At 46.1% G+C, this 25,289-nt stretch overlaps 1 protein-coding gene across 3 annotated transcripts; it reads left to right on the forward strand.

Annotated features, from left to right (window-relative positions):
• Window positions 1-492: 492 nt before the first annotated feature.
• LOC135581434 (trigger factor-like protein TIG, Chloroplastic) lies at window positions 493-18,651 on the forward strand. Of its 3 annotated transcripts, none has more exons than XM_065127794.1 (13): window positions 493-838; window positions 1,680-1,766; window positions 2,331-2,459; window positions 3,169-3,257; window positions 3,708-3,891; window positions 6,208-6,298; window positions 6,412-6,566; window positions 7,200-7,292; window positions 7,541-7,633; window positions 7,847-7,927; window positions 7,994-8,143; window positions 17,637-17,732; window positions 18,174-18,651. In XM_065127794.1, exons 1-13 carry the CDS (start codon window positions 542-544, stop codon window positions 18,249-18,251), a joined length of 1,623 nt encoding a protein of 540 aa, XP_064983866.1. In that variant the 5' UTR covers window positions 493-541; the 3' UTR covers window positions 18,252-18,651. The 3 variants fall into 3 exon arrangements, with proteins under 3 accessions (XP_064983866.1, XP_064983868.1, XP_064983867.1); XM_065127795.1 differs by having other exon boundaries at window positions 495-838; window positions 1,683-1,766; XM_065127796.1 differs by lacking the exon at window positions 1,680-1,766.
• The last annotated feature ends 6,638 nt before the right edge of the window (window positions 18,652-25,289 follow it).

Consider the following 25,289-nt stretch of genomic DNA (forward strand, 5'->3'; position numbering starts at 1 on the left):
CAATATCGAGCGGGCTCTTTAACTGGCCTAACAGTTACCGAGATTATGGCCTGGTCTGCAACATCTGCCTCCATTTCATAAACATGATCCTGGATCTACGAAAACCTCTGGGTCATATGGAATGGAAAGAAGAAAATATTTTGTGGATTATGTATGGCCTGTAATATTGTTATTTAGTTTATAAGGTTAAAATTCAATGTTGATTGTGGTAGCGAAACAGCGATGGATATAAGCATATTGCACGAACCTTAATGGGATCATCCAATTGGATCACCTGATCGAGGTTGCACTTCGGGCACCATCTATCAAGGCGCGTCGATTCAGCACGTGTTTATGACGTCAAAAATGTATTTGTTGACGGTTTCGGTTTTGGTTTCGCGTCGAGATGTGCCGTTTGATATTTTGGCCCGCCGCTCTTGTCGTGATTTCTGTCAAAGGTGAAGTTTCCTCTAAATCCGAATCTTAAAGCGGCGATGCGGTATACACCCCACGCCTTCCGTTATCTTTTCTTCTCCTTCCCATCGCTCCTTGTTTCTTGCTGATGGACGCCGTACTCCTAAACTCCGCACTCCGCCTCCTCTTGCCCACTCGCTCTCGCCCCTCGCTCTACCCCGTCTCCATCCCCCAAACCCTCTCCTTCTCCTCGAGCCTCTCCCCCCCGCGCTTCCCGATACGCATTTCTTCCCGTTCCCATTCGCTACCGGGTTTTTTCTCGCATCCCTCGCGGAATTGGAGGCCGTTCCATGTCTCGGCTAGCGCGGTTGCTGTGCAGAAAACGGGGAAAGATCGGTCTCCAGCCGATGTTCTTGTCACCGAGACGAAGGAGCCTAACTCCAGTGTTAGTTCTTTTCTTTTATTTTCCTATAGGGCATTATTTCCTCGTTACCAAGAAGTTAGCTTCTTGCTCTTTTAATCAAAGTGGAAGCTTTATTGCTTTTCATGTCTCTTGCTCGAGTTCATTCAGCATGTTGGCTCTAGAATTTTACAGATTATCTCAATTCTGTCTACTGGTACTTAAGACCCTTGAAACTTTAGTTTTTGTAGTTAAGGTAGACGAAATACATGTTTATACTTCACACCTGACTGTACGTGAAGGGATTGTCAAAAGTTAAGCTCTTCTCGGGAAACCCTGTAAAGCATTTAGAATTATTAGCTTTCTTGGGAAACCATTCTGTCAGCCTGTCACATGTTACTAATAGGGTCTGGTGATGAAGCTCTCCTGTTGCTTATTTTAATAATCATCCAATATTATTAGACTGTGGTTAGGGCATAGGTATATTTACAACCACTAAATATAAAAAAGTACACGTTTGTAGTTGACTCACGGTTCCTATCACTTCAATTGATTCCCAGATATATGTGCCTATGACCCAATGACATTGGAATTTTGAATTTTGTTTCTAGCGCCATTTGGAACTATTATGATAACGAGCTTAAGCACTTTGTGAAGGAAAAAAAATGGTTGGCAAGGTTGATTTTCAAATAAATATCTGAAGAAATAGTTGGTTATGGCAATTTAATGTTTGCTTTATAAGTGAACAGTTAAATAATAAAAATGTAAGAGTATTGATAGGTCTTACTTATTTTGCACCCAGCTTTTGTGAAATTTCTGGTTAATTACTCATCATCTTGTGCTTTCTGGTGATGTGCCCCTATTCTCTAATCGCTAATGTCTTTAGCAGGTTAGATTAAGCGTAGAAGTTCCTCCAGCAGTATGCCAACAATGCTACAGAAAAGTCTTAGATGAATTTGCTAAGCAAGCAAAGGTACTCAGTGCTCATTTCTGTGAAACTTGTTCCTTAAAAACCAGAGATGCTTGTCATCTCCAAGGACCACTTTTTTGCTTCCTTATTCTCTACCAAGCAGTAGATGTTGGATATACTGCCCATTTTTCTTCTGTTACTGCAGTTAGAATATCTTGCTTTCATATCAATATCTGGGGGAATCTCACCAAGGCATCAGCATATGGTTTTCTCATGTTTCTTCCTATTACTAAAAATTAAATGATTTGCTATTGCTGTTATCCTCCTTCCAGCCATGGCATCCACACCCAAATATTCTGATTCATTGGACAATCCTATAGCCATTATTTCTACTTGGCAAAGCATTCAAATCGGTTATTAGGGCAATGACTTGTGGTTTCTGCTTGCTTTACTGAAAGAATGCATTTTCAATCTTAAAGAAATAATATTTTAGTTATAATTTGTAGCTGCTTGTATAATCTACCTGTGTCTCTCTTGGAATAGCCCCAAATGTGGCAATTACCAGTGTGATGCAAAGGTAAGAATGTAAAATAACTAACCATGTCTGATCAAAGTCATTCTATCTAGATTCCTGGATTTCGTCCTGGAAAGAAGGTTCCAGAAAATATACTTGTGAACTACATTGGTGGAAACAATGTGCAGCAGGCTGCTATTGAAGCAACTTTGAAGAAAACACTTCCACAGGCCATGGCTTCGGTATGTAAAGTTTGCTTAGCTTGTTAGATATACACTGTATCAAAATAAAGAAACAGTTTCTGAATGAAATATTTTAACATCATTTTGCTGAAATAGGGCTTGTGATGGTTGTTATTTAATATATGATAATTCTCATAAAGCTTTATAATTCACATGTCAAACTTGTGTTTTGACATTGATAACTCTGTCACTTGTGAGGTGCCAAAGCTTGAACATAGAAGATGGATAGTGAGAATGGGCTTCAAGTGGAATGTACTTCGAGAAAAAAAGTGGAGAGTCTTCATCAATATATTATCTACATTCTGTTCTGCAGATTATTTGATAATATAACAGTCTTGCTTATAAAATCTTGGACTGATACTGTCTTCATATCTCAATTTCTGATTTTCTTGTCTTGCTTACAAAATCTTGGACTGATACTGTCTTCATATCTCAATTTCTGATTTTTTTGTCATTTCTCATACGCATATTCCTGAAGTACCAACTTATATACTTGGTACAAGATGAGGAGGTACCTCAAATTATTTCGAAGACAATGCAGCATGATATGTTCTCTGTTAATAACCTATTATATTGATAAATTTCCCTTGTGTGTACTATAGTTAATTCACCTAACCATGACTCCATGCTTGAATAACTAATTATATTCTAGCTACATTTTATGTTTCAAATAAGCATATGTTGCTGTTGCTTATTGAAAACTTTCTAGGTGGAGGGAAGGGCTCTGAAGGATTCCGTGCGGATCGTAACTAAATTCTCTGAGATGTATGATGTCTTCTCTCTCCAAGATGCCTTCAGGTTGGTCAACCTAATTGTTAAATCTTTTTCCATTGCATCTCTCTGATTCCTGTTTCTTTCAATTGTTCCACCGTAACAATTTATGGATCTTCCTATCAAGGAGTGTCTTGTACTAACACATCAAAAGCTAGTTGAAGGCTAGCACTATTGTCAGCATGTGTTCTGCTAATTGCATGCTTACACAATATCATAATTATATTCGGATTACCATGGATAATTATATTAATCTTTATATATGGTTTTATATATATATATATATATATATATATATTCAAAGTTGAGCATCACCGAGCATCCTTAGAACAGGGGAACATGAACACTTTTACTAATAATTTTTCTCATGCATAAAGAAAATTTGATGGTTGACAATTTTTATTTTCTAGCTTTGTTTTCTATCTCTCTGATAGATCTTTTACAAGTATTATAAATAAATTACATTCAATCTCTCAGATATGAAGTTGTGGCTGATGTGGCTCCTGAAGTCAAATGGCTGTCAGAGAATAAATACAAAAAATTGAAGATTGTTGTCGAGATAGACAATATCATTGAAGCTCAAAGTGCCTCTGAAAGAGAGCTACAACGGCGTCACAAGGCTCTAGGTTTGCTGAGAATTGTAACTGATAGGGGTTTGCAGGTATCATTTGATCTAGATATACATCGATGAACTTTATCTTTGGATTCCTTTTTTTCTCTTGCCTACAATACCAACTTTTATACTTGTACAATTTCTTATTTTGAACTATTGGTCATGCAATTTTCTTTTAATTAAGTATATCCATAATCTTTGAGCCTTTAAGCTGAATTTGGTTATTGTGGTTATGACACTTCAAAAGTTTCTCCATTTGGTGGTGAGCTGAAGGGCCATAGTTTCCACTGTAACTTTGTCTAGAAGATAAATTATCATGCTTTACTTAGTATATGGATCACATTTTTGTGTGTCCTATGATTTGACATTTACTTGTTTGCAATTAAAAAAACCTCCATTCTTGGAAATAGACACAATTATGGAACTTTAGTCTCAATCTAATCATCACAGGCTTTAAATATTGTAAGAACACGATGCTCTTTCTCATTTATATCTTCTGTCACTTATGCAGTTCCTTTTCTTTCTCATGTTAGAAGGTGAGTTGTATTGTCAAGTTTCATCATTGTAATTTTATTGCTCCTCATTATTTTATTTTTCTATATTAAAAAGTGTTTCGAGGGCTTTTCTCATTAATAAGTCAGTCCATTTCCCGTCTATGTTTTTTTGAACCTGCATATACATGACATTATCTTGTAGCACCTGTGTGTACTTAGCTATAGCTACTTTGTAGAAGTTATCTATTTAAGGTACCTATTCACACAAGAAGCTTTCAGTGGACAAATAATTATAGTGGTAGTTGGTTCCTGCATTATTTTGGTCTCTCAAAAATCAATGTACAAAGACAAATAAGTTTGAGCAAAGCCAACTTTTGTGATATTCCTTTAATTGGTTTCACTAATTTTATTGGCTTTTCCAGACAATCCCAGTGTATTTCTCCTTTAATTTATGTTTTTAGTTCTATTTCAGGCTTTATCAAAATGTTTTTCCTTTACTAATCCTGAGTCCCATAGTGAATGATGACCCTGCTATCACAAACGGTCGTCGGGCACCCGCAACAACTCTGTTCAACGAATCGTTCGTCGTTTGTGTTTACATGTACAGCTGCGTGGCAGCATGTTTTGGCTTTGTTTTATGTCCTTTTGCTTGTAAAAATGTAAGTTCGAACAAGTTACAGCGCTACAGTACAACCGCTCGCCGAACCGAGCAAAACAGCCCAAAACAGCTCCGTTTTCGTTTGCCACGGGATGTTATCTGCAGCCCGTTGCTGCACGCGAAACGTCAGCCATCTCAGCACTCTGGAACCACCCGGGTGGCACCATGGGGGATGAGGCTTCGGTATAGTGTCGGGCGTTGAACAATCTTCCACAAGTTCGCACGTTACCTTGACGGGAACTTGTGTTCGCGCCCGGCACCCGGTGAGCAGCTGTTTGTGGACTTGCAGCTGTTCGTTCAACCTTCTAAAGTCCTTGTTTCCTCCTCTCCCTCTTTTCTCTTATGCATGCAAGGTGCTCGCTGAATTGCTTGTAAAGCTTCCTCATTTCGCGAGATGTTAGGACTTGTCCGTCGCTCGTTCTTCAAACTAATCAACTTTCTCTTTTACAGGTCCTTCGGGACCTACGAGAGGTTGCAAGTGGGCTGATCTTTGCAGACATATATCGCAAGGGCGAGGCGCGGCTTAGGCAACGCAAGCTAAGTTCGCGTCATTGCCGCAAGGGTGCTTCACGACTTTGGCAATTCCAACTAAGTTCGTGACACTGCTTTCTTGGTAGCTTGGCCTTCAGCATGGCTGTGAATGATTGCTTGTCTATAGAACATTCTCCCCTTTTTAATTCCAATCTTGTGTAGATTTACTGCACATTTACTACACTGTTAGCAGAATAGCAGCAGAGTGTCTCCACTTCATGCCAAAGTGAATCCACGATGGTGGAAATGTTAAAAGGATAATATATCTTTGGATAATTCTTTACCTTCAATTTTTTGGGCATGCTTTGATTTTGATCTCTATTCATGCTAAATTTGCTATGCGTAAAATTTTCAATTATTGTCATAGCTCTGATAAGCTTTTGTCTGATAGGTCCACTTTCCTCTCAAATATCTCAGTAATATAAGTTCATGATGTGTTTGATTATTCTTAGTTTATACCCCCATTTTGATTTTATATATTTTTTGTTTGCAATACCTTTCTTATGTAAATCTTAAAAACCTTCCCTATCTTTTACTGAGTCTGAATATATAAGATATATTTGATGGAAATTGAAAATAGATAATGTAAAAATGTGGATGTTGCTTTTCGACCATTCCTTAAATGTAACTGTCTGTCTCAATTATTGAGCTTACTACTGACATATGTTTGGAACTTCTTAGATTGGCGATCTTGTGGTCCTTGATATATTTGCAAAAACCATTGGACAAGATGAGTCTGAAGGTGAAAAAATCCCATCTGCTGAGACAAAAGGTCTGCTTGCTTGCTTGCAATTTCAGGCTTTTATCTTCTTGTTACATTTATATTATTGTTTGTAAAACCCCATCCACTGACTTATGAACTAACTCTATTTTGAATCGGTCTAGGATTCCATTTGGATACCGAAGAGAGTGATAACCTCCTGCCTGGGTTTCTTGATTCAATTATTGGGATTCGACAAGGTGAAACAAAATCATTTCCCCTTCAGTTTCCAGAATCATGGGAACAGGAAAATCTTCGAGGCGTCCGTGCTCAATTTACTGTGAGTTAATTTTTCTGGAAGTAACAAATTACTATGACCTTAGACATCACATCTGCTGATTCCCTTTCAGCCTTGGACTGTATAGGGATTTCTAAGCCTAGTAGATAGAGGTGCCGAATACTCTTTTAGTTCAGTTACTATGCCCCATCTCTATGAGGCAAATGTTATACTCAAATTTTAGGACAACCCACATTTAGGACAAAAACTCTCTCTATCTTGACTTTAAGAAAACTCTCTCTATCTTGTCATATCTAAAGTATTACTCAAGACATATATTAAATTGCCTAGTTTTGCTTTTAGGTTAAAGGATCAAAATCAAGTGGCTAACCCCACTTTCCTGATCTTGCTTCCTTCTACTGGCATAATCTTTATTTTGATCTGTTGGTTTATTACAACCTAGTAACTGCAAACATGCCAACGGCATACAAATCAAATAACAAAAATGGCAGTACACAACAGAAAGTTCCAATGTTAATTTGCAGTTAACCATTTTTCTGCATAATTTTCTTTTCTTTTATGTATAAGCTATTTTTAGTAGAAGCTTTTGAATGAGTATCTTGTTACAATTTTGCTACAGATATTGTTTGATTAACTAATAAATATATGATTTTCTTTTTGTCCACAAAATTTTAGGTTGAGTGCAAAGAGCTTTTTTACAGAGATTTACCACAACTGGATGACTCTCTTGCTGAAAATGTCCTTCCTGGATGCAATTCTTTGGATCAGGTTGCTTTATTTATTCATTGTAGGTCACATTAGTACTCAAAGAAGATTTATTTTTGTCTAAAGGCTAAATTATAAAATATGAGGTTATTTTTTGCTTGAGGATACAGTACTGCTAATTAACTACTGAGTATGGCCCTAATACAAATGGTTGCAGATTTTTTCTCATGACGATGATATCATGCTTCAAGTACATAATATTTTTATATAATATTTCTTTATCTTTGATTCTTTTGCAATGCGTTTCACAGGTTCGAGAAGCAATACTGCAGAGATGTAAGGAAGTTGAGCAAACTGCGATAGAACAAGCAACGGATAATGCAATTCTGGATCAACTGAGCAAGGTTTCTTGCTTGTTACAGATGCAATTTAGTCTTCATTTTCTCTTATTTTTTTACTCACTGGAAGTTCCACATGTTGTTGTTCAAAAAGCAAAGATGGGTGTTATTGTTTCATCTTGTCTAGACAGACAATCTATCCTACTCTAGCCTGTTTCTCTTCCTAATTTTGATGATTATTTGGGGTAATAAAGTGATCCATTGCCCCAATATTTTCAGATTGTTGAAGTTGATATTCCTAAATCCTTGTTGGAAGAACAAGGAAGACAGCTATACGGAGCCAAACTCTTGCAGCTACAGGTCAAAGAATGAATTGAATTTTCCTTTCTTTGACCTTTACCCCAAATTCTTACAACTGCTCAATAGGTGGAGAAGAAAATAAAGGAAAGCCAACTAGCATCTCTTTCAAGTGAAAGGGCAGTAGGTCAGTTCATCAACAACGAGAAGGAGAATATTTCAAAGATAATAAAACAAATGCTAGCTGTCGGTGAGATATTCAAGTGTGAAAATTTGCAGGTATCTTCTCAACCTTCCGTTTTATATACTCTTTATTTTGGATTCTTTGGTCAGTTGTGACTTGCCTGTTGGATTCTTTCGAATAAAATGCTCCTGTTTTTGCACCTTGAACTGGCTTAGTGAGCATCTTGAGCATTCTATTGGATTCTGGTAAACTTCAGATTAACTAACTCTCTCTTTTGATAAAAGGAATTTGTATATATCTTGCCATACCACTGTCCTATATAGGATGCTTTATAAAGCATGTGCTATTGATAATTGTGGAGCTAATCATGATATGAACTTGCTGGTGTCCTAGCTGAATAGTGTTGAAAAATTTTCTGACATTTTCAATTAAATTATAACTTGCTGTAGTGTTTGTATGCTTCCAGAATGTTTTTATACTTTATTTGGGGCAAGTTATCATGGAGAATTCTACAGATATCTCAAGCACTTTAAAATAAGACAATATTTTTTTAATATAACTAAAAGCCACGGATTTAAGACAAACTTCATAACCTCCCACAGCACATGGAACATTTTTTGTTTTTTTTATTTGACTTCAGACCCATTGAGGTCAGATTTGGTTTAATTGTTGGGGGTATTTATAGATCCCTTGTATGGATAGCCAGACTTAGGTTTTGAGTACATTCAACTTTTGTATTATTGTTGGTGATGAGTGCAATAATGGCGAAACGACGTGAATGACGTCAGCCACCCTGTACCGTGACTTCACTCCACGGTCAACGAAACCCTGGGACGCCGTCCCAGGCGCATTAACGCCCGGATTGGATCCCGTCCGTCACCACCACACCCTCACCCCTTGTCCAACGAGCCCAGCTCTGCGCCTGCGCCAGGGCTCGGTCAAGGGTAAGGAACACACCGATCGAGATGCGCCATACCCTGCAGCAGCCCGGCCTCCAACACAGCCCCAATGGGCGTGTCAGACGCAGCGCGAGGTACTTACCCAGGCCCATCTATAAATACTAGAGGGTTCCAGACGAGGAGGGAGGAGGAGACTCGCACACCACACTTGTATGGAGGCATTCCGTCCTCCAAAACCCCCTCCACATCTCTCCCTCTAACTTGATCGTCGGAGGGGTCGGGCCGAGCTTCCGACCCGACCTGTGTGCAGGAGCGAAGACGAGGTGGCCTCTTCCCGGCGCTGCAGCGGAGCTCCCGACCCGATCTACCCCCCGCAGCCACCACCCCGACCGGGAGACTCCGGGGGAGCTGCGCCCGAGATCCTCGACATTCCGAGCCCCAGAACCGAGCCGCGTCGGCCCCGAGGCCACGGCTTAAAAAGTTACTTACCGTAACATTTTGGCGCTAGAAGGAGGGCCCGGAATGACGGTACGTTAGTCTTCTCCTTGGTTGCTCCACTGCAGCCGACCTGCACCAGCAGCAGCGACTTCTGGGGCTGTTCTCGGCTCCTCGGCCCCGAGCGCCTCGGTCCCACGCGCGCGGCTCGGCCCCGCGCGCCTCCGCCCGCGTCGGCCCCTCGGCCCCACGCGCGCAGCCAGCCCGCGCGTCCCGGCTCCTCGGCCCCCACGCGCGCGGCTCTGCCCCGCGCGCCTCCGCCCGCGTCGGCCCCTCGGTCCCACGCGCGCGGCCCGCTGGTTGCCGGTCTCCGCCAGGGGACACAGCCACTTGATCAAGGGCCAGACGCTCTCGCCGGACGACGTCGTGGTCCAGATGAGTCGCGGCCGGATCGCGCCCCACCCGGAGCCGACGTGCTCGCCGTCCACGGGCGAGTACTATGTCGACGCCTCGGGGGGTGATCTCCAGGTCGATGTGTTGAACTGGACGCTAGTCAACGGCGGCCTCGCGCCCAAGTCGTGGACCGACTACCTCTACTTGTCGGTCGGCAGCACTCTCTCCAACGCCGGCGTAAGCGGGCAAGCCTTTCACCACGGACCTCAGATCAGCAATGTCCACGAGCTCGATATGGTCACAGGCAAGGGTGAGCTGATAACATGCTCAGAAGAGCAGAACTCAGAGCTGTTCCATGGAGTTCTCGGTGGTCTGGGACAGTTTGGGATCATCATCAGAGCCCGGATTGCACTGGAGACAGCTCCTCACGGGGTGAGATGGATTCGAGCACTGTACTCCGACTTCGCGGCCTTCACCAGGGACCAGGAGCTCCTCGTCTCGCTCCACAGCGCCCACCGGAGCGAAAGGTTCGACTACATCGAAGGCTTCGTCATCATTGATGAAGGCCTCATCAACAACTGGAGGTCGTCCCTCTTCTCCCCCAAGAACCCTGTTAAGGTAAGCTCTGTTCACTCCAACACGCTGCTGCCTCGCTGCCTCGGCTCCTCGGCCTCACGCGCAGCCAGCAAGCAGCCACGCTGCCTCGGCTCCTCAGCCCCATGCGCAGCAAGTAGCACGCTGCCTTGCTGCCTCGCTGCCTCGGCTCCTTGGCCTCGTGCGCAGCCAGCAAGCAGCCTCGCTGCCTCGGCTCCTCGGCCTCACGCGCAGCCAGCAAGCAGCCTCGCTGCCTCGGCCACTCGGCCTCATGCGCAGCCAGAACGCTGCCTTGCTGCCTCGCTGCCTCGGCTCCTCAGCCCCATGCGCAGCAAGTAGCACGCTGCCTTGCTGCCTCGCTGCCTCGGCTCCTCGGCCTCAGGCGCAGCCAGCAAGCAGCCTCGCTGCCTCGGCCACTCGGCCTCATGCGCAGCCAGCACGCTGCCTTGCTGCCTCGCTGCCTCGGCTCCTCGGCCTCACGCGCAGCCAGCAAGCAGCCTCGCTGCCTCGGCCATTCGGCCTCATGCGCAGCCAGAACGCTGCCTTGCTGCCTCGCTGCCTCGGCTCCTCGGCCTCACGCGCAGCCAGCAAGCAGCCTCGCTGCCTCGGCCACTCGGCCTCATGCGCAGCCAGAACGCTGCCTTGCTGCCTCGCTGCCTCGGCTCCTCGGCCTCACGCGCGGCCAGCAAGCAGCCTCGCTGCCTCGGCCACTCGGCCTCATGCGCAGCCAGCACGCTGCCTTGCTGCCTCGCTGCCTCGGCTCCTCGGCCTCACGCGCAGCCAGCAAGCAGCCTCGCTGCCTCGGCCACTCGGCCTCATGCGCAGCCAGCACGCTGCCTTGCTGCCTCGCTGCCTCGGCTCCTCGGCCTCACGCGCAGCCAGCAAGCAGCCTCGCTGCCTCGGCCATTCGGCCTCATGCGCAGCCAGAACGCTGCCTTGCTGCCTCGCTGCCTCGGCTCCTCGGCCTCACGGGCAGCCAGCAAGCAGCCTCGCTGCCTCGGCCACTCGGCCTCATGCGCAGCCAGCACGCTGCCTTGCTGCCTCGCTGCCTCGGCTCCTCGGCCTCACGCGCAGCTAGCAAGCAGCCTCGCTGCCTTGGCCACTCGGCCTCATGCGCAGCCAACACGCTGCCTCGGCTCCTCAGCCCCATGCGCAGCAAGTAGCACGCTGCCTTGCTGCCTCGCTGCCTCGGCTCCTTGGCCTCGTGCGCAGCCAGCAAGCAGCCTCGCTGCCTTGGCCACTCGGCCTCATGCGCAGCCAACACGCTGCCTCGGCCACTCGGCCTCATGCGCAGCCAGAACGCTGCCTTGCTGCCTCGCTGCCTCGGCTCCTCGGCCTCACGCGCAGCCAGCAAGCAGCCTCGCTGCCTCGGCCACTCGGCCTCATGCGCAGCCAGAACGCTGCCTTGCTGCCTCGCTGCCTCGGCTCCTCGGCCTCACGCGCAGCCAGCAAGCAGCCACGCTGCCTCGGCCCCTCGGCCTCGTTCGCAGCCAGCAAGCGGCCTCATGCAAACACGCTGCCTTGCTGCCTCGCTGCCTCGGCCACTCGGCCACATGCGCAGCCAGCACGCTGCCTCGGCCCCTCGGCCTCGTGCGCAGCCAGCACGCGGCCTCGGCTCCTCGGCCTCACGCGCAGCCAGCAAGCAGCCTCGCTGCCTCGGCCACTCGGCCTCATGCGCAGCCAGCACGCTGCCTTGCTGCCTCGCTGCCTCGGCTCCTCGGCCTCACGCGCAGCCAGCAAGCAGCCTCGCTGCCTCGGCCATTCGGCCTCATGCGCAGCCAGAACGCTGCCTTGCTGCCTCGCTGCCTCGGCTCCTCGGCCTCACGCGCAGCCAGCAAGCAGCCTCGCTGCCTCGGCCACCCGGCCTCATGCGCAGCCAGCACGCAACCTCGCTGCCTCGGCCACTCGGCCACATGCGCAGCCAACGTGCTGCACGCTGCCTCGGCCCCATGCGCGGTCTATCCGCCCACACCGAGCACCTAGGTCAATCACTACCGAGATCCACCTCGGCGCGGCCCGACCGCCTGTCGTGTTCCTCGGCCGCGTGGTGCCCGAGGCCACGTCCTCGCGTCCTGCCCGCCTGATCGTGCTACTCGGTCGCATGGCCCTTGCGACCACGCCTGTGCGGTCTGCCCGCCTGCGTCGTGCTCCTCGGTCGCGTAATGCCCGAGACCACACCTGCGCCGCCAGCCGCCTGCGTCGTGCTCTTTGGCTCCATGTTCCCGAGACAGACCAGTGCCGCCAGTACGCCCGCGTCGTGCCCCTCGGCTCCATAAACCCTGAGACACGTCCGCGCGGCCAGCCTGCCCGCGCCGACCTCCACGGCCATATCCACCTGGTTCACGCCCCTCGGTCGCGGCTTGCCTGCGCCGAACCCCTCAGCTCCATGCTTGCCAAGCCCACCACCTCAGTCGCAGCCTGCCTGCACCGAGCACCTCGGCCAATCACTGCCGAGATCTACCTCGGCGCGGCCTGTCCGCCTCTATCGTGTACCTCGGTCGCATGGTGCCCGAGTCCACGTCCTCGCGTCCTGCCCGCCTGCGTCATGCTACTCGGTCGCATGGCCCTTGCGACCACGCCTGCGCGGTCTGCCCGCCTGCGTCGTGCTCCTCGGTCGCGTAATGCCCGAGACCACACCTGCGCCGCCAGCCGCCTGCGTCGTGCTCCTTGGCTCCATGTTCCCGAGACAGACCAGTGCCGCCAGTACGCCCGCGTCGTGCCCCTCGGCTCCATAAACTCCGAGACACGTCTGCACGGCCAGCCTGTCCGCGCCGAACTCCTCGGCCATATCCACTACCTTGCCCACCTGGGTTACATCCCTCGGCCGCAGCCTGCCTGCGCCGAGTGCCCCGGCTCCATGCCTGCCGAGGCCATCTCCTCGGTCGCGTAATGCCCGAGGCACACCAGAGCGGTCCACCCGCCTGTGTCATACTCCTCGGTCGCGTAATGCCCGAGGCACTTCAGCGCGGTCAGCCCGCCCCTGCCTTGCTCCTCGGTCGCGTAATGCCCGAGGCACGCCAGAGCGGTCCACCCGCCTGCGTCATACTCCTCGGTCGCGTAATGCCCGAGGCCCTTCAGCCTTGCTCCTCGGACGCGTAATGCCCGAGGCCCTTCAGCCTTGCTCCTCGGTCGCGTAATGCCCGAGGCACTTCAGCGCAGCCAGCCCGGCCGGGCCTTCCCCCTCGGTCGCGTAATGCCCGAGGCGTTCCAGTGCAGCCAGCCCGGCAGGGCCTTTTCCCTTGGTCGCGTAATGCCCGAGGCGCTCCTGCGCAGCTAGCCCGGCAGGGCCTTCCCCCTCGGTCGCGTAATGCCCGAGGCGCTCCTGAGCAGCCAGCCCGGCCGGGCCTTCCCTCGGTCGCGTAATGCCCGAGGCGCTCCCGCGCAGCTAGCCCGGCAGGGCCTTCCCCCTCGGTCGCGTAATGCCCGAGGCGCTCCTGAGCAGCCAGCCCGGCCGGGCCTTCCCTCGGTCGCGTAATGCCCGAGGCGCTCCCGCGCAGCTAGCCCGGCAGGGCCTTCCCCCTCGGTCGCGTAATGCCCGAGGCGCTCCTGAGCAGCCAGCCCGGCCGGGCCCTCCCTCGGTCGCGTAATGCCCGAGGCGCTCCTGCGCAGCTAGCCCGGCAGGGCCTTCCTCGGTCGCGTACTGACCGAGACCCACCAGTACAGCCGGCCGTGGTTCAGGCCCTCTTTCTAGCGTCGTGCCCCAACAGATAGGGCGAAACCTAGAGGTCTATGTGGACGACATGATTGTAAAAAGCCGGGTCGCGGGAGATCACCTAACGGACCTATCAGAAACATTTGCCACACTCCGAAACTGCGGCCTTCGGCTCAACCCCGCAAAATGTGCCTTCGGCGTTAGTACAGGAAAGTTCCTCGGATTCATTATACACGAAAGAGGGATCGATGTCAACCCGGAAAAGGTCCAGGCGATCCTCGACATGCAGGCCCCTCGGACGGTCAAAGACCTACAGCGGCTGAACGGACGGCTGGCCGCCCTATCCCGATTCCTGTCCCGTTCGGGCGATCGCTGCCTAGCCTTCTTCCGCGCAATAAGAGATCCGAAGAATTTCCAATGGACGCCCCAGTGTGAGGAGGCTTTCCGACAGGTCCAGCAGCATTTAGCCAACCTTCCCCGCCTTGCTTCAGTCGCTACTGGGGAAGAGCTCTGCGTTTACCTAGCTGCCTCACAGCACGCAGTCAGCTCGGTACTCGTCAAAGAAGCCGGCGAACAGCTCCCTGTCCACTACACTAGTCATGTCCTGACCGGGCCCGAGGAGCGATATCCTCCAATCGAGAAGCTCGCCCTCGCGCTCGTGCTGGCAGCCCGAAAGTTACGCCCCTACTTCCAAGCTCATCCGATCAAGGTAATCACCGACCAACCTCTCAGTCAAGTACTATCAAAATTCGACGTCGCAGGTCGACTCCTCAAGTGGTCGGTCGAACTCGGAGAGTTCGACATCCACTACACGCCTAGGACCGCCATCAAAGCACAAGCACTGGCCGACTTCATATCCGAGCTCACCCATCCCGAGGAGCGGCCGAGTGAACTAGGCGGAGCATGGGTCCTACAGGTGGACGGCTCGTCCGCTTCAACCGGCGCAGGCGCAGGACTGGTGCTGTCGGCCCCCGACGGGCAGACGTTCGAGCGATCCCTCCGCTTCGGGTTCCACGCCACCAACAATGAAGCCGAGTACGAAGCACTCCTGGCGGGGCTCAGACTATCCCGCGAAATGCAGGTCGACGCCATCAAAGTCCTCACCGATTCGCAGCTGGTGACCGAGCAACTTAACGGCGGATACGTGGCCAGAGAACCCGCCATGGCAAAATACGTAGCGGAGGTAAAAAACTTAGCCTCCTGTTTCGCACACTTCACGATATCCAGGGTGCCAAGACTACAAAACGACCGTGCCGATGAGTTGGCCAAGCTAGCCTCGAAGCAACCCCCGGGCGCCACCCACGGGATCGAGGAACTCCCCTCCCCCTCTATCCCGGTCGCGTGTGTTTCGGCGGCCGGCTCCCAAGCCACCTGGTTAGGGGACATGCTGCGCTACAAACGCGACGGGACCCTCCCCACCGACGAAGCCGCAGCCCGACGTATTCGCCGGAAGCATGCATGGTACTCCGAAGCCAACGGCCGGCTGTACAAGCGGTCTTTCTCCCACCCTCTTCTACGGTGCCTCGAGCCAGAAGAGGCGGCGGCTGTCCTGGCGGAGGTCCACGAAGGGGTTTGTGGAGAGCACATCGCCGGCCGGACCCTGGCCTACAAGATTCTCCGCCAAGGCTATTACTGGCCCACCATGGTCCAGGACGCGTTGGCCTACGTACGGAAGTGCGGCCCGTGCCAAAAGCACGCCCGGACCCCCCAACTCCCGGCGGTCCCGCTCTCCCCCATCACATGCGCGTGGCCATTCGCGCAATGGGGGCTGGATCTCCTCGGCTTTTCGACTCTTCGGCTTTCCTCCTCCCGACACACGCTCTGCCGCTCCCCGGCCGTTCGGCTTTACGCCACTCAAGACATGCTCGGCCGCTCCTCGGCCCTTCGGCTTTACGCCACCCAAGACACTCGGCTTTACGCCACCCAAGACATGCTCGGCCGCCCCTCGGCCGCTCGGCTTTACGCCACCCCAGACACGCTCGGCTTTACGCCACCCAAGACACGCTCGGCCGCTCCTCGGCCCTTCGGCTTTACGCCACCCAAGACGCTCGGCTTTACGCCGCCCAAGACATGCTCGGCCGCTCCTCGGCCGCTCGGCTTTACGCCACCCAAGACACTCGGCTTTACGCCACCCAAGACATGCTCGGCCGCTCCTCGGCCGCTCGGCTTTACGCCACCCAAGACATGCTCGGTCGCTCCTCGGCCGCTCGGCTTTACGCCACCCAAGACACGCTCGGCCGCCCCTCGGCCCTTCGGCTTTACGCCACCCAAGACATGCTCGGCCGCTCCTCGGCCCCTCGGCTTTACGCCACCCAAGACATGCTCGGCCGCTCCTCGGCCCCTCGACTTTACGCCACCCACTTGGCCGCTCCTCGGCCCCTCGGCTTTGCGCCACCCAAGACGTGCTCGGCCGCCCCTCGGCCCTTCGGCTTTCCACCTCCCGACACATACTAGGGCCCTTTCCGGTCCCTCGGCCTTGGACCGCACGGGAGTCCATTCCTCTGCCGCACCCCCAGGGTCTACGACTCCGCACCCGACCGACTCGAAGAACGAAAGCCATGCCTCGGACTCTCACTACGACTGCCGACGCATAGCTTCTTTCCGGGGGGGAATATGATGAGTGCAATAATGGCGAAACGACGTGAATGACGTCAGCCACCCTGTACCGTGACTTCACTCCACGGTCAACGAAACCCTGGGACGCCGTCCCAGGCGCATTAACGCCCGGACTGGATCCCGTCCGTCACCACCACACCCTCACCCCTCGTCCAACGAGCCCAGCTCTGCGCCTGCGCCAGGGCTCGGTCAAGGGTAAGGAACACACCGATCGAGATGCGCCATACCCTGCAGCAGCCCGGCCTCCAACACAGCCCCAATGGGCGTGTCAGACGCAGCGCGAGGTACTTACCCAGGCCCATCTATAAATACTAGAGGGTTCCAGACGAGGAGGGAGGAGGAGACTCGCACACCACACTTGTATGGAGGCATTCCGTCCTCCAAAACCCCCTCCACATCTCTCCCTCTAACTTGATCGTCGGAGGGGTCGGGCCGAGCTTCCGACCCGACCTGTGTGCAGGAGCGAAGACGAGGTGGCCTCTTCCCGGCGCTGCAGCGGAGCTCCCGACCCGATCTACCCCCCGCAGCCACCACCCCGACCGGGAGACTCCGGGGGAGCTGCGCCCGAGATCCTCGACATTCCGAGCCCCAGAACCGAGCCGCGTCGGCCCCGAGGCCACGGCTTAAAAAGTTACTTACCGTAACAGTTGGCAATGCTGAATTGTTGGAAAATAATTTCTTCCTTCTTTCTTAAATTAATCTCATAAAATTGGATTAACGATTATTTGCTCAGGCCTTTTTGGTGCTTGTCTCTTGCTTATTTGCAACTGGTTTTTTTTATATAATGTGTGCTGTTATGATGTGTGCCTTATGTAGCTTGTGGATGCTTGCCATGTGAATAGATAAGTACATAAGCATTCTTGAGTCTACAGTAACAGTTTCTCCATAGTGGAAGTAAGCGAACAAAATTGCTTCAACTGTGTGCAGGAATGCTGAATAATTATTACTTATGATTATGTTAGGTTATAACTCCAAACTTGTGTGTAAAATATTTTGCAGTTTTCGACTGAGGAGCTTGTTAAAGAGGTTGAGAATTCTATCTCAGAGTTCAAACGCCATAATCAAGAGTATGATGAGGAGCGTGTGCGAGAGCAGGTTTTTGTTTTTCCTCTTGTTTATCATAATCTTTTCTATTTCAGTTAATGGTAGAAACTTGATGCAATTTTCTGGATTACATACATAATTAGCAAATTTGTAGTTAATTCTATGAATGCAATAAGTGCATGTGCCTAAGTTTGTGATTTTTTTGAGAAATGATTGTGAGATTACCCACCTGAGGAGGATTACCTATTGCAAATACCTTTCGGTAAACTGGCCCAAGACTAATATGAGAGATTTTTGTGAATATAGCATGATTATTATTTTGGGCATATATTATTATCAGACCGAAGTCCTGTGACTTGTGGTTATAGATTTTGTTCATAGTCCTGAGCCAGCAGCTAGCTTTTCTGGCCAATGCACATAGATAAAATCTAAAGAAAATCGCAAAAATTATAAAGTTTGTTTTATTTTTTTATTTATTTTTGACATTTTCAGGTCCAGGATGTCCTGGAGGGAGCAAAGGTGCTTGAATGGTTGAGAGAGAATGCTGAGATCCAGTATGTGAAGCAGTGAGTTCCCAGGGTCCAGGCATTGCAGATAATTTCTTTTACAAGGGCATGGATTCAGATTTGTAGAGAAACATAAGAGGCATTGTAGTTGATCACAACTTAATGCCCTCTTCTCCTACCAGTAGTTGATTGGCCCTTTGTTGCCACTGGCTTGGTGACCTTTTTAGCAACGAAGGTAGTCGGCATTATCTCTTATCAGCAACTTTTATTTAGCATCGGCATGGTATAGAAATGCTGCAAGAGTTTGTATATGCAACATTAGGGCCCTTCTAACCTACTATGAAATTATTACTTTGCAACCATAAGCTACTACTAAATGTGACAATTCATTCTCTTCTCATGTCCTGTTCTGCAGTTGTTTTAACTGCACACAAGATTAAAGCTCCAAATGTCTTCAGGATTCACATGCCCAGAGTTATTATTATTACTATTATTGTCATTATTATTATTATTATTATTATTATTATTATTATCATTATTATTAGGAGGTAGATTTGTCCTACCCTGTTGGAAAGATTTATTCTTTCTGTCATCACAGTGTGAAATTTGATGAAAATAAGGTTAGCTGCAACTTGCCCTTCTCTGGAATAAAGTGGAAAACTGTCTAATGTCATCATTCCACCTTCCTTCATATTGCCTCTTCGAGAGCCAGATCTTGAACACCTACCTCCACCTCTGATCACTGGTAGGAGACAGTAGCGAAGAAGAGAGAGAGAGAGAGAGAGAGAGAGAGAGAGAGAGAGATAGAACAAGGAACAACGAAGTAGACAAACAAGAGAGAGACGAACACGGTCATGACCGACGGGTTTCTTTCAGCTGATGTGAGAGTGGACCAAGGAGGGTGAGCTTTCGGTTGCTTGACGGCGACGATGAGTAAGTGTAAGCAAATTACTTATTCTGTAGATGGTTATGGCGTTAGTAAATAGAAGTAAATAGACATACCGTAGATGGTGTTAGTAAATACTGACGTTGTAAAGAGAGATTTGAAAAATGACTAAGAGAATTAGAAAAATCCGGTGAGATTTGTTGGATTGGCTCATAATTTAATAAGTTTGAGTGAGTCTTGTGTGTTAAATTGATGTCAAATTTAGTGTGTATATATATATATATATTAATCCTAACTAGTTTGATTAAATTTCACATAAATGTGAGATATATTAGTAAATATGTGTGTAGATTAAAAAGACGACTAAGAGAATAGTTGTTCTGATTTGTCTAATCTAATCTCATGTTTGGAAGATACTATTTCTCATTTATGATGATGTTAGGATCAATTATCGATCGATATCATTCTGATCTATTGAACGACTATCAAGACTTTATTAAGAGAGGACATGATGCTTTCACCGCTAATCTAATCATACAAAGTATCATCAATATCCTAATAGTTAAATTAATCATACTATTTTATAGTCCTTTGATAAAGAAAGATAAGAGATGAAGGTGGTGGGATTTCATCATTTTATTTTATTTTATTTTTGGACAAGAGTAAGTATTGAAAAGTGAGATTGCTTCTTCATATATTACTTTTAATCTCAGAAGATGATGATGATGATGATGAAATACATCGATCATTCTTTCTCACCAAAAGACATCCTCAATTCCTGATTTCTTCTCTATTCTACATGTTTCCAACAGTCGCCGAAGGGACAAATTCTGCCTGCAACTGAGACTACTATTATTAGTAAGATAGATGGAATGTTTCAAAACTATAGTAGATCATGTGAAAAATAGAATATATATATTCAATTAAGTTACTTGCTAAGCAATATTTCTAAATATTTAATCTCTTATTGTGGTGAAAACTTTTTCTTCACGGACAAAGGTTACTGATTCTGCTATGCTATGCTGCAATTTGGCAACTGTCACTGGTTTTGGGACTTGCACTCGATGGTATCAGGGCTAAATTGATTAGGACACCACTGCTGGAATGAATCAAAATACCCATAAGTGATAAGATAACAAGAACAGATGTGTCATTAACCGGATAAGTTCCATATTTTACCTGAAAATTTAGTCTAAAGATAACCTTTTAACTAAGATCAGAGTACAAACATGTAAGTTTGTTCATGAACCATTGTGATCCTGCAGTAAAGCTTTTCCCCGATGACTAGTGCTCCGCACGCCTGTTTGGTAACAACAACAACTAAAGAGAGAAACCTGCTGCTTGTTGAAGGAGATGACTCGGTGGCTACAGCAACGACAATAGCAACATCCTATGAAAACTTAAAAAGGAACAAAGAGGTAATAACATAAGATGAGAGATGAAAAGAACCGAGTCAAAGATTGAACTAGCATACCTGGACATGCAAAGTTAAGGAAGATTCAAGCTACCAAATCATATGTTTGGGTTTACCCATGTTTTCCCACAGCTTTCTTGAGCTTAGCTTAAGCTTTCGTTTCAATCTCAAGTTCAAGAAAGCTGTGGAAAAATATGAGGCAACCCATCTTTTTTTTATCTCGAAGGAGAGGTCCGTGAAACCGTATACATCTTGTCCCCGAATGCCGCGATGTTGATCGTATTACAGCAAGCTTAGTTGTGATGCGGTGAAAACATGTAGCATAAAGAGGAAGATGAAGACATCTATCTCTACGTGGGTTTAAGGCCACTAAAACCCTTCGAGTTCTCTAAGCTAACTACGAAAACTAGTGTTAGTCTTTGAACCAAACTATGTGCACTGAATTCTCAAAAAAACCCTAACCCTAAACATGCATGGGAATGGAAAAAGGCGGTCTCCACAAACCCCAAGAACGTCCGCAAAAAACCTAAGATCCACATGAGACTTTCAGATCGAAAGCCCAACGTGACATTACACGAAGCCCTATCCTTAACCACGCACTCACAGTGGACATAGATCCATGAAGAGAACTGTCCATTGACATGTAAAAGCCACCACCATTCTTGCATCAGTTGGATCATCCTCACCATCTATGACCTCCGTTACGCTAAGAACATTTACCTGATAAACAATGCCCATCAACAACCGAAGGGGGGAGAGAGAGAGAGAGGGAGAGAGAGAGAAGGAAAAGGAAACCTTTGTGTGATTGGTGGATTGGGAAGGATCCAGAATGGAACCCTAGAAATAGACAAGAGGAGTGAAAGGAAAGGAGGAGTACTCTGGGTACAGTGAGATGGAGGGGATATAACAAAAAGAAAAAGGCTGACAAACACCATGTTGTTGGATCAAGCAAGGTATGGGTGTCCATATGGTCAAGGTCACTGTGCGGTGGCACGAAGGCTACGGCTGTGGTCACTGTTGGTGTCTCAGACCTAACCCTGTGGGGTTCTTCCGGGAGGAGACATGGAGATCTCTTTGGGGCAGGCAGATAGATTTGGCCCTGCGAGCTACAACTTTGGACGCTGGCTGCTGTTTACTGGTTCGAAGCTCGACGTACCTCAACAACTTCAATTTCTTGGAGGATCACTAATTCATCAGATCAGGAAATTAAACGTGCACAAAAATAAAATTGCACACATAATTTGTACATATTTCTATACAAATCAACTAAACATGTTTAGAGAAATTGGCTATTCAATTTTTTTTTTATTCTAGTTTATTTTATTTTATTTATTATGATTCAAAGGACAAATCAAATGGCGTTTAAAATAACAGGTTAATTTATTTGGATATAAGCTGAGGTTTGGTTAGATAAGTCGAAGTTATTTAGTTGCCATTTATAAAATAAACTTTACTTTATTATGTTAGGAAATATATAAGGTTGTGTTGAATATGGTCAATGCGAAAATGTGCATTAGCCTTTGAATGGGTTGTCCTTTAGAATGTGACATTGAGAATGTATCCTATGATCCCAATAAATATATAGGAATTTATGGCATTGAGTTTATGAGAAATTATAATTGTGAAGATAAAATGAGGATAATATTTTCACCATCTCTCCGTCATCACTCCTCTCTTATTTTTAATCAGTTACAAAGGGTTAGAGGGTTATTTAGTTATTTTGCAACTAACAAAGCATTGATGAGTTATAGAAGAAAAAAAGAGAGGTAAATATATATTAATGGTGCACTATTTACCTCATGATAAATATTACATGAATATATAGGAGTTTGAATAAGTTAGATTTAATCGAATGAATGATGTTAGAACACAAGATATTTTTCGAAGGTGTTAACTAGCTTGGTCGATAAGGATTTTATCGGATCATCGTAAGATCCCATGATCAAAATTCACCTTCATCGTTTATCCTTTAAAAAAAAAATTAAATATATAAAAATTAAAAGAATAATAGCTAAAAAGAATCATTTAACATGGAACGTTTTGATCTAAAAAATAAATAAAAGAATACTCCTATAATAATAATAATTATTATTATTAACCAATATTAACCACTTTAATAATACAATATTGTTTATAAATTTAATTGATGCTTTTAAAAAATGTAATCAAAGTTATTTTTGAAAAAAAAAAGATTAATATTTTTGGAAATATAAGAAAATAAGGAGACTACAGGGTAAAAGCACAAAGCGAAGGACCGTGTGATAAATCCCCAAAAGTCGGGTGTGCTTCGAGATAAATCGTTCAAATGAGAATCAATTCATCATCACAGGTTCTACAGTGAAAAGCTTCAACTTTGATGTGGTAGTACGGGTCGCTGCATGTTACCATGTACCGTGACTGTTGACTGAACGCATCGACAAGTAAGTTGTAAACATATATTTCTTTTTCTGCCAAATATCTTTAAATTAATTTTCTCGCAGCAAAAGATTTCTTCAAAGAGACATTTGTAGGATGTTCTAATGTATTGATAGATTAGTATAAACTATCTGTACCTCGCTTTGTCTCGAAATTAGCATGGAAGAGTTGCAAATGAGCACCTTAATCCTAATTAAGATACGGACTCTATGGCTTTGCTTGTCGTGCTCCTCTGGAGCTATCCTTGGAGGGGGATTTGTATGGAATTCATGATATTCCATTAATGTTTCATAACTAAAAGGTTTTTGATTTAGTTACGTGGAGGTTTAAAATTTGAAGTATGAAAAGAGTCATATGTGAAGTAGAATTTATTTCTTTAGAAATACCATGTGTATCTCAAAGTCTTAGGATTTTCTCTAGTATATTTAAAGATGGTTGCAAGAAATTTTTTGAGATTTCATATTGTGGAGTAATTCAAACAAAGATTTGGATGGCCTTGGTTTGAATTAATTCAAGAGAGAAAGAGAGAGAGTTTTATTTCGATTATTGTTATATAATAAAAAGAAAAATATTTTTCCCAATGGACACATGTAAAGGCTATGCAATCATTAGCCTTTCTAGTTTATGCTTTCATTACTAATCTATGAAATTGTCTGTTAGTAACCAAGTCTTTTGCCAATATTATATATACTTTCATATAAATTTTGAAAAGTTTTTTTTACCCCTCTATAGATATATTAGGAAAAAATATTATAAAAATACTCAAAATATTTTATCACATCATCCTGGTGGGAAAAATATGTTAAAGCGGTATAATTCTTTTCCCTCTTTGTATCAAAATGAGTTTCTCATCAGAAAAATCAACTTGATATCAAAATACAAATATCAACTAGAACAACATAAATAATAGAGCAATAAATTAATCACACAGTGAGATCAATTGGAAAACCCAATGTGGAAAAAACCACGAGACCATAATCCGCCTCAAACTTCCACTATCAATAATAATGATAACAGGTTTATAGTAAATCTTCTCTAGAATAATCAGATGATCATAATAACATCAAGAACATAGATCTTGGCTCAAGAATAGCATATCATCATCACATAGGATGGATATCATCAAAAAAGAATTCTAGTTCTCACAAAATGGATATAGCAGGAAAGTACCTCAGAGAGGGTAAACCACAAATCAACACTGTTAGGATTGTAGAGCTTACTGCAAGGATTTTCTGTATAAAATTTGAACTAAAACTGACAACGTTTAGCCATTAATCGTCAAGCAAAATACTTAAGATTCTAATCTTTTTCTCTCTGTTATTTTCTCTCTCTCTCTCAGCTGTCGTTGTTGCTCGTGTTCACTGTGCACGCTCATTGCTCGCTACTCTCTCTCACCTTTGTTGCCCTATATCTCTTTTACCTTTTAATTAATGATTTGGGCTCCAAAGGCCCAATTGTCCAAGCCCACATAAGGGCTGGACCCAACAATTCTCCCCCTCCAGCTCATATGGTGAGCTATACCAAGCCAGCTCTTCGTCTACATGTTTCAAGCTTCTCCTTAGGCAAAGACTTTGTCAACATATCTGATCCATTCTCATTGGTATGCACTTTTTCTAACTGTAATTCTTTTAACTCAAGCATATCACGGATTCAGTGATATCTTACATCAATATGCTTGGATCTAGAATGGTATGTTGAATTCTTAGAGAGGTGAATGACACTCTGACTGTTACAGTAAATAGTCCTTCCTATTTTAGCTCAATTCCTATAAAAACCTTTTTATCCATAAAGTTTCCTTGTAGGCTTCAGTAATTGCTATATATTCTGCTTATGTGGTTGATAGAGCAACACAATTATGTAACTTTGATTGCCAAGAAATTGCTCCCCTTGCAAATGTCATCAAGAACCCCAAAGTGGACTTCTTGGAATTAGTATCACCTATCATGTCTGCATCTGTATAGCCTTCAAACACAAGTTAATTATTGCCAAAACATAAATAAAACTTGGAAGTACCTCTTAGATATCTTAATATCTATTTGACTGCTGTGCAATGTTCCTTTCCAAGATTAGAGAGAAATCGACTGACAACTCTAACTACATATGTTATATCTGGCCTAGTACAAACTATAACATACATCTAACTGCCTACCGTAGATGAGTAAGGCACTTTGGATATTTCTTTTTTACCTACAAGTGGAGAACCAATTGCTTTGGATTTACTCATGTTGAATTTTTCAAGAACCTTTTCAATGTAAGTCTCCTGAGATAGCCAAATCTTCCTTTTCTTCCTATCACGAAGAATCTTCATGCCAAGTATTTGTTTCACCGATCAAGTCTTTCATGACAAACGACTTACTTAGCTCTCTTTTAAGCTTTTCAATTTTACC

The sequence above is a fragment of the Musa acuminata genome, chromosome BXJ2-10, assembly GCF_036884655.1.
Source record: "Musa acuminata AAA Group cultivar baxijiao chromosome BXJ2-10, Cavendish_Baxijiao_AAA, whole genome shotgun sequence".
NCBI lineage: Eukaryota > Viridiplantae > Streptophyta > Magnoliopsida > Zingiberales > Musaceae > Musa > Musa acuminata.